General features: G+C 39.3%; 1 protein-coding gene across 1 annotated transcript; it reads right to left on the reverse strand.

Moving 5' to 3' along the window:
- Positions 1–342: 342 nt before the first annotated feature.
- On the reverse strand, positions 343–7,351 carry prdm1c (PR domain containing 1c, with ZNF domain). The gene is made up of 6 exons (XM_052098521.1): positions 7,154–7,351; positions 6,374–6,496; positions 4,071–4,293; positions 1,398–2,344; positions 1,064–1,192; positions 343–858 (listed from the first exon to the last, which is right to left on the reverse strand). The coding sequence occupies exons 1-6, from the start codon at positions 7,349–7,351 to the stop codon at positions 343–345; spliced, it is 2,136 nt and encodes a 711-aa protein (XP_051954481.1).
- Positions 7,352–9,771: the final 2,420 nt, after the last annotated feature.

A 9,771-nucleotide genomic window follows, 5' to 3' on the forward strand; every position in this document is an offset into this window, starting at 1 on the left:
TACTGACCTTGAGTAATCTAAAGGTATACATTACAAATTACATTTTACAGCAAGTATTCTGTAATCTGTAGTGGAATACATTTCAAAAGTATCCCTCATTATTACAACCAAAACCTGAAAAATCCTTGCCATGCAACGTAATGCAGGTAGAACATTCTTAAACTGATTCTTATTGAATATGGAAGCATCCATTAAATTACCTGTTTGTGGAATCTAGCAAGTTTTACAGGAACTGCTCTAAAAATCCACAATTGTAGATAGATGCCAATCTGGTTGCACTTACTGTTGTTATTAATTGTGTTTTATGGTCAATTCTGCTCAACAATACCTTACATTAATACATTATTCTTCTTGTTTCACAATAACCTTTTGAGAAAGAGGGCTGGATAATTCATTTTGCATTATTACTGTATTTGGAAAGGTCTGCTCGCATCTCATCAGCTCATGTGCTGCTCCCTGTTGGACAGGACCTGCAAGCACCCGTGCCCAGATCAACTGGCACATCCTCTTGATGGAATCAGTCTCCATGACAACCTCAAGGCTCCCTGCTGCCTCACTGAAGTCAAACCTCTCGATCTCGTCATTGGCTAGGTCCAGCTGAGAGGCGGAGCCTGTGAGGCTGGAGGCGGGACAGAACTGGTGCAAGTGTATCTGTAGACTACACAGGTTTGTGTACTTGCGAGGGCACTGCGGGCACAGATGTGGGTGCGGGGAGGTGTGCAAGCGTCTGTGGAGCCGCAGATGGATGTGCTGGGTGAAGCGGGCAGGGCATTGCTTACAGACGTACGGCCGCTCACCTGAGTGCAGCCGCAGGTGAGTCTTCAGGTTACTGCTGCTGCTGAAGCGCCTACTGCACACCTGAGATACATCACAGCATATGAGATCTCTTTGATATCTCATTTGTTTCTCCTAGACACCAAATGGACACTTTTGCTGAAGTCTCTTATTCATGTCTATCTTTATTTCTGCTCTGGAGTTTTAGATTAAGCATCTGAGACAAAGGTCATCTAAACTATGCAAGAGTAACCTCTGAGCAATAAAATGGTCTTCTGTGTGTTCTTACATGACATGCATGTGGTTTCTCTCCTGTATGGACCAGGATGTGCTTCTGAAGATGAGCCAGCTGGGAAAAGTTCCTCCTGCAGGTGACACACCTGTATGGTTTCTCACCACTGTGAACCCTCAGATGAACCTGGAGTTTAGACAAAATACTTGAACTGAGAGCAAGAGACTGGATTGGGGAAATTAAGGAGAGTAATACATTAAGGAAAGCTGATAAAATAATAGAGTAGCGGGTTGAGTATTTTTGGAGTACTTTTAAAACAGTTACCAAAATTTTTTTTTTGTCACTGACCACAACTTTTATTCAAAACAGCAATTAATGAAGAATAATGTACCTTCAAGTTGGAAAGCTGGCTGAAGTTCTTCCTGCATACATTACATTCATAGTGAATCTTTCCATTTTGTCTTTTTAATGGGTACGGTAGAGCCCTGTGACCTATATTATGTCCTTGCTTTTGGTCACCCTGGGAATTTGTGCCATGATGTGCAGAGCTAGAGACTTCTAGTGCAGACACACCCACCTCAGGTGAGCGTTTCTTGGTTGTGATGTCATCAGTAACCAAGGTAGCATCAGCAGAAGAATGAGTAGAGAAATTGGCTGCATCACTGAGAGCTGGCGGTGATGTCACAGGCTGGTGACATGGCATTGTTGTGGAGTCTTTAAGTTCTGAAAGTGATGATGAACCCGCATTCACATGAGCTATGGAGTCTCTCGCCTGACTGGCTGTTGAAAGCCTGGGGCTTTTTCTATTGGTCAACGCTAATGAAAGGTGATTCTCATTTAATTTTATTTTAGAAAGAGATGGATACATGTGAATTGAAGAAAGGGAGGTATGGTGGGACATTTGTGGTGTTGTTCGGTCAAGTCCGATTGGCTGTTGTGTAGGCACAGATTGAACAACAGGCCGGATATACATTAGCAGAGAGGATTGTGGGATAGCAGGGATGTGTATATGCCCTCCTATACCAGGTGTCCTTTTCTGAGTTATGGGGGAGTCAGAAATGTCATTAGTCATCAAAAATGGAGCCAGTTTTGGATTTTGGTCCGTTCTGGTTGAGACCAGGGTGTTTTTTGCAATCTGTTGAGGGTAAAATTTAGAGTGTGTGCTGTAACTCTCTTTCAGACTGAGCAGTTTGGTTTGGGGAGTTGGAAAACTAGATGAAAAGCCAGTCCAGGGATCCTGTTCCAGAATCTCAGTGATGGTGTGACCTCTCTTTCTCTTTCTCAATGGATTCTCTCTCTCCACACAAACTTGGTCTTCGTCTTGACTCTGAGCTAAAGCTGGAAAAACACACAAAACAATCAATGGATTGGACATTATTTGGAAAGGCACATACCTGTATATATAAGGTCTCACAGCTATTATGCACATCAGAGCAAATACCAAGCAATGAGGTCAAAGGAACTGCCTGCAGAGCTCAGAGACAGGATTGTGTTGAGGCACAGATCTGGGGAAGGCTACAAAAATATTTTGGCTGCATTACAGGTTCCCAAAAGCACAGTGGCATCCATCATTATTTAACAGAAGAAGTTCTGAACAACCTGGACTCTTCCTAGAGTTGGCTGCCTGGCCAAGCAATCAGGGGAGAAGAGCCTTGCTAAGAGAGGTGACCAAGAATGGTGGTCACTCTGGTTGAGCTCCAAAGATCAAATGTAGAGATGGGAGAAACTTGCAGAAGGACAACCATCACTGTAACACTCCACCGATCTGGGATTTATGGCAGAGTGGCCAGACGGAAGCCTCCCCTCAGTGCTAGACATGTGAGAGCCCACTTGGAATTTGCCAAAAAAATTAAAAAAGCACCTAAAGGACTCTCAGACTGTGAGAAACAAGATTCTCTGATCTGATGAAATGAAGATTGAACTGTTTGGCCTCAATTTCAAACGTCATGTATGGAGGAAACCAGGCACTGCTCATCACAAGCACAATAGCATCCCAATAGTGAAGCATAGTGGAGGTAGCATCATGCTGTGGGGCGGGGGTTCAGCAGCAGGGACTGGCGGACTGGTCAGGGTTGAAGGAAGCGCAGCAAGATATAGAGATATCCTTAACCTGGCCCAGAGCGCTCTGGACCTCAAAATGAGCCAAAGGTTCAAAGTTTTGGTCACCATTCACTTGCATTTTATGGACGTACGGAGCTGAGATATTCTTCTAAAAATCTTAATTTGTGTTCTACAGGAGAAAGAAAGTCATACACATCTGGGATGGCCTGTGTGTGAGTAAATAAAGAGAGAATTTTCATTTTTGGGTGAACTATCCCTTTAAGTGAACATTCTCGGGGCCATAGAAATTATGAGTAACAGCGAGTAATAACCACACTGTAACAAAAGCACAAACATAAACACACACATGACGGACATGCCCGTAATTCTCTCTCTCTCAAACCGTCGTCACCGGCCGCCTTTATCCCTCGCGCGCCCCATCAGGCCGATTGGGGACCGGGCGTGCGACATTCTTGGCCGGCCCCGCCCCCCTCCACTTCACACACACATACAGACGTTATTGATAACTCATAAATATTTTTGGGGCAGTTTTGTCTTTTTGGAATAGCTTGATAAAAGTCATGCCCAACAGTTTACAAAATGATAAATGATTGTTGTCATTTGTGGGGAAAACACAAATGATGCTGATTTTAATAAAGGATAATTCTACTTGTTTCAGTCACGAAGAACTCTGTGTTCTTGGTTCAATGGCTCACTCAAAACACATTAAAGACGGTCATTTGTTGCCATCTACTGACACAAAGTTGTAATTTGCAGAAATGGTCACTGAACGAATCAGTAAACAAATCTGTTTGGTGAATGGATTCAAAAGACTCAAGACCACTTAGATGAATCAAGTGGTTTGGGATACGATATCTGGGTGAGTAAATGATGACCGAATTGTATTTTCTGGCTGAATTCTTAGATTAAGGACATATATGTATACATAACATTAATTACGAGACACAAAATTGAGGTTGTCACTCGGGTCATATGAGAAGTATCTGTTTCAGATATGACGTACTGAGGCTGGTGCTCATTGGCTGTTTGTATTCCAGGCTCCGCCCCACCAGTAGCTCCTCCCCCGGCATCAGAACCTTCACTGTGTAGAAGTAAATCTGCATCCCAGCTTGGCATGCTGCAAGATTCTGTTGCCAAGGAGACGGGGCAGAGTTTACAAAATGCATCCAGTTGCTGCTGCCTTCATCCTCACAAGACATGAAGTGATGTAATCGCCCATCTGAGATCTTAACAAAAGAAGAGAAATCAGATTTAATGTTGAGATTTTTACAGTTCAAATACATAATTTAACAGTTGAAGATTACAGATTGTACGAAAACATGTAAAGTGAACAAGATTACTACATTTGCTAAATAATATGTTACTGGTGCTTGGCCGGCATGATGCTAGGGTGTTAGTCAGGGTGTTGCTATGTGGTTTCTATGGTGTTCTGAGTTATTTTAAGGGTGTTGCTATGGTGTTTCTTGGTGATTGCTGGCCCATGTCAGAAGGGCCCACCCCTTTTTAAGTAGCCGATTTCTACTACAATAAAACAAACAGTTAATAATTTTAAAGCGAACTAAAAGCAGTCTGTTCGCCCAGTATGTATAAATTAACTACGTTTTATACATACTGTAGGTTTAGGGTTTTTTAACATCACCAATGAGCAATATTAATAGTGATGCTTGGTATAGCTAAAACAACTAACAAGCATTTTAAGGTGTTTAGGAAATGAAACAAGGTGACATTAAGGTTGTGCCCTCAGATTTCAAGTGCATGCATATTTACAACCGAATGAGTGAAAGTGAAAGACTGTGGTTTAGTTGTTGATTCAGCATATGAGCTGCAGGTTAAACATCCCATCTGAGCAAACTTACTTATGACACCTGTTGCTCTCTCTTTCTTTCTTATTTTAAGTTTAGTTCATTCTATCTAATCTTGAATCAGAGAAACAGGATTTACACATTTATGAACTTGATTTGCATTGATGTTCATACAAAGAGAGCAAAGTCAGTTTCGGAAATTATCTATTTTATTTGCCCACTTTGCCTTTATGAGTAGATTTATATATATATATATATATATATATATATATATATATATATATATATAACAACATACTGGTGTCATCTTTTATGAGAAATATTGGAATTTAATCCCAGTTAAATATAAATTCTCAATCTGTGGTTAAGAATTTATTGGTAGTTAACATGAACGCAGACATGAAATATGTTTGGAAAGTTGACCTGCAGTGTAAAATGCACAAACTCCATCTAAAACTATTTTAAAGGGATAGATCACCCAAAAGTTTAGTTCAGATGTGTGTGACTTTCTTTCTTCTTTAGAACACAAATTAAGATTTTTAGAAGAACATTTCAGCTCTGTAGGTCCTTACAATGCAAGTGAATGGTGACCAGAACTCTGAAGGTCCATAAATCACATCAAGGCATCATAAAAGTAATCCATACAACTTAATTTGTTTAATCAATGTCTTCAGAAGTGATATGATAGGTGTGGGTGGGAAACAGATCAATATTTATGTCCTTTTTTACTATCAACCTTTGACCAGCCCCAACTAGTAGGTGGCTGAATGTGAAAGTGAAAGTGTAGATCTTCAGTAGAAAAGGACTTAAATATTGATCTGTTTCTCACCCACACTTATCATATCCCATCAGATGACGAGGATTTAACCACTGGATTACTTCTATGCTGTCAATATGTCCCTTTTGGAACATAAAAGTTCTGGTCACCATTCGCTTATATTGTGAGGATCAACAGGGCTGAAATATTCTTTTAAAAATCTTTGTTTGTGTTCTGCAGAAGAAAGAAAGTAACACACATCTAGGATGGAATGAGGGTAAATGATGAGAATTAAATTTTTTAGGTGTACTATCGCTTTAAACAGCCTTTTTTAGAATTTAAATGCACTTCCTCATATTAATTGAGTCATTTTTGTCGCTCTCAGCAGCATTTTTGCTCCAAACTTGAGCAAAGTAAATTTTTCATGATAAATATTGACAGAATTTCTAAGTAAGTGTGAAATCGAACAATGCATGAGATGTATCAGAAAGAGGTTTCTGGGAACCCTGGTTGTGTGTGTGTGTATGTGTGTTCCTCTCAGCCACTTCCTTGCTGAGTCAGTGTGTGAGTTACGAGTGTGTAGTTTTACCGGCACATAAAAGCGAGGAGGGTGCGTCAGAGAAACCCAACACAGAACACACACCCTCCTGTAACATGACAAGTGAATATCAAACCTCAGTGACTCAGTGACAGTTTTCGCTCCATTTCTCACACTTTTTCTTATTTTCACTCTCACATTTGACGTACCATCCAGATGTGTTTTCCGCAGATGTTTGCAGATGTGTCTTCAGGGTGAAGATGTTCTCCTTGCAGGGGACCAAACCGTGTACCTACAGGTATGACATCTGTGGCGACAACACCCAGCACCTTCTACCAGCACACAAAATATTAGAAAATTAAATCAGAGAGCATGTGGTTTCTGTTATATGGGGTCATAGATAAAGCCCAAACCATGACAAATACTCTGACAGGCATTTTTCTGTTTATACATTAAGTCAGGGCTCAACTATAAGGATGGCCTACATGCAGTTTGAGAGTCTTTTGGGCCAGTTGATGGACCTGTCACTGGCCCGATTCAGTTGGGATTTATTTCTGGTCATTCAGATTTTTATTGTGGCCCCATCACAAAAAAAACAAACAAAAAAATATATAAATATATATATATATATATTATTAGATTTTACATGCAGTATACTAGGTTAGGGAGGTTTAGGTAATTTACTAGGTTTTTAAGTTGCAGTTGTTGGTGAAAGAGCCTCTTAAATGTTCAACGTTTTATTCAGTTTGAGGCCTAAAGTGGCTCTTTATTTATAAACGGTGTTTTGTTAACAGCATATGCATGTCTCATTGTACACATAAAAATGAACAGTGTCATTGCATTCGATGACAAAACATTATTTTTGACAGCACATGCTCACTTTTTATGCAAAATTATCTTATTAAAATTGTGTTGGTTTTTATGTTACTTTTATTTTTTTGTCTGTTTTTGTGTGTATGCATGTACATTTGCATGTACAGTCTGCGTACCTGATTGTGACATGTAAATCGGAGGTTTCTGGGTAGTGATGTCATCACTCTGGTTTTGTTCCACACATCAAACTGCAGCTCTGATTGATCTTTAATGCGACTGGTGCAATTCTCCTCGTTCCTGCGTGACACTTCCATGTTCTGCTCCTCTGTTTGTACCCTGATGCTCTCGGTTGCTGTGGTTGTTTTTGCTGGCATGTTGAGACAGAGTGGAAATTACACCTGCGGAGGACAGACAGATAGAAAAAGAGCACAAGCTACTTATGGTATAAAAACAACAACTTCTGTTAATGGAGTAAAAAGAAATGAGAGAGGAAAACTCATTCAGACAGCATCCAGCTCTTGACTATTCATGAATTCCTGTTGTAAACCACACAACAAAACAAAATGTCACCCTCACTAAACAAAACTGCTCAAAGTTTTCTTTATTCATTTCTAATTCTGATTGTCTGAATTAAAAAATAAATTAAAGCTAAAAGATTCTGTGTAAAATCAAAAGCACTCTGAGAGAGATATATATATTATATATATGATCTAACTTGTGCATTCAAGCAAAGCTTTTCCATTAATTCACTGAAAATGACTGAACATGTGATGAAACATTGAACATCAAACTTCAGACACACACTTGTTTGACAGCTTGTATGATGTGTCAGTCTAATGTGGTTATTTAGATGAACAAACCAGTAAAAATGAAACTCGATCGGTAGAGTTCTCTCTCACACATTATACATGTTACACACTTTACACACACACACACACACACACACACACACTCACACACACACACACACACACACACACACACACACACACACACACATACATACATATGCCCACACAAACACACACACACAGCTGGCATATATATATATATATATATATATATATATATATATATATATATATATATATATACATATACACACACACACACACACACACACACACACACACACACACACACACACACATACATACATATGCCCACACAAACACACACACACAGCTGGCATATATATATATATATATATATATATATATATATATATATATATATATATATATATATATATATATATATGCACACACAGACACACACACACACACACACACACACACACACACACACACACACACACAGCTGACACACATACATATGCCCACACAAACATACACACAGCTGACACACACATATATATATATATATACATATGCACACACAAACACATACACACACACAGCTGACACACATACATATGCACACACAAACACACACACACAGCTGACACACACACACACACACACACATATATATATATATATATATATATATATGCACACACAGACACACACACACATACACATACATACATATGCACACACAAACACATACACACACACACACACAGCTGACACACATACATATGCCCACACAAACACACACACACAGCTGACACACACATATATATATGCACACACAAACACGCACAGCTGACACACATACATATGCACACACATACATATGCCTACACAAACACACACACACACACACACACACACACACACACACACAGCTGACACACACACACATACACACATACATATGCCCACACAAACACACACACAGCTGACACATATATATATATATACATATGCACACACAAACACATACACACACACAGCTGACACACATACATATGCACACACAAACACACACACATATATATGCACACACAGACACACACACACATACACATACATACATATGCACACACAAACACATACACACACACACACAGCTGACACACATACATATGCCCACACACACACAGCTGACACACACACACACACACACATATATATATATATATATATATATATATATATATATATATATATATGCACACACAAACACGTACAGCTGACACACATACATATGCACACACATACATATGCCCACACAAACACACACACACACACACACACACACACACACACACACACACAGCTGACACACACACACATACACACATACATATGCCCACACAAACACACAAACACACAGCTGACACATATATATACATATGCACACACAGGCACACACAGTTTACACACAAACACACACACACACACAGCTTACACACATACATATGCACACACAATCACATACACACACACACAGCTGACCCAGACACATACACACACATGTTGGTGCAGCTATCATTATGAGGACTCTCCATAGACATAATGATTTTTATACTGTATGAACTATAGACTCTATCCCCTAAACCTAACCCTCACAAAAACTTTCTGCATTTTTACATTTTCAATAAAACATTGTTTAGTATGTTTTTTAAGTGATTTATATTATGGGAACACTAGAAATGTCCTCATAAACCACATTTATAGCATAATACCCTTGCAATTATCAGTTTGTCACCTAAAAAAAAGTCCCCCATAAACCACTTGAACCTGCCCACACACACAAACATCTAACCTGAAGAGGTTTCCTTTAGACACTGAGATCAAGAAACCCTCAGTTTACTCAAACGCACTGTATTGATGAACTTAATTTTTAAAATGACATTTATTTTTTTGCAGACTTACTTTGAGTT

Source organism: Xyrauchen texanus, chromosome 30 (assembly GCF_025860055.1).
Source record: "Xyrauchen texanus isolate HMW12.3.18 chromosome 30, RBS_HiC_50CHRs, whole genome shotgun sequence".
NCBI classification, from domain to species: domain Eukaryota; kingdom Metazoa; phylum Chordata; class Actinopteri; order Cypriniformes; family Catostomidae; genus Xyrauchen; species Xyrauchen texanus.

Excerpts from the sequence above, each read along its gene's own strand:
- prdm1c (XM_052098521.1), bottom strand. The coding sequence starts at position 7,351 with ATGCCAGCAAAAACAACCACAGCAACCGAGAGCATCAGGGTACAAACA. Across the intron at positions 4,294-6,373 it reads GCGGAAAACACATCTGGATG|ATCTCAGATGGGCGATTACA; the intron begins GTACGTCAAATG and ends TCTTTTGTTAAG. Across the intron at positions 2,345-4,070 it reads GCCAATGAGCACCAGCCTCA|CTTTAGCTCAGAGTCAAGAC; the intron begins GTACGTCATATC and ends GTGTTTTTCCAG.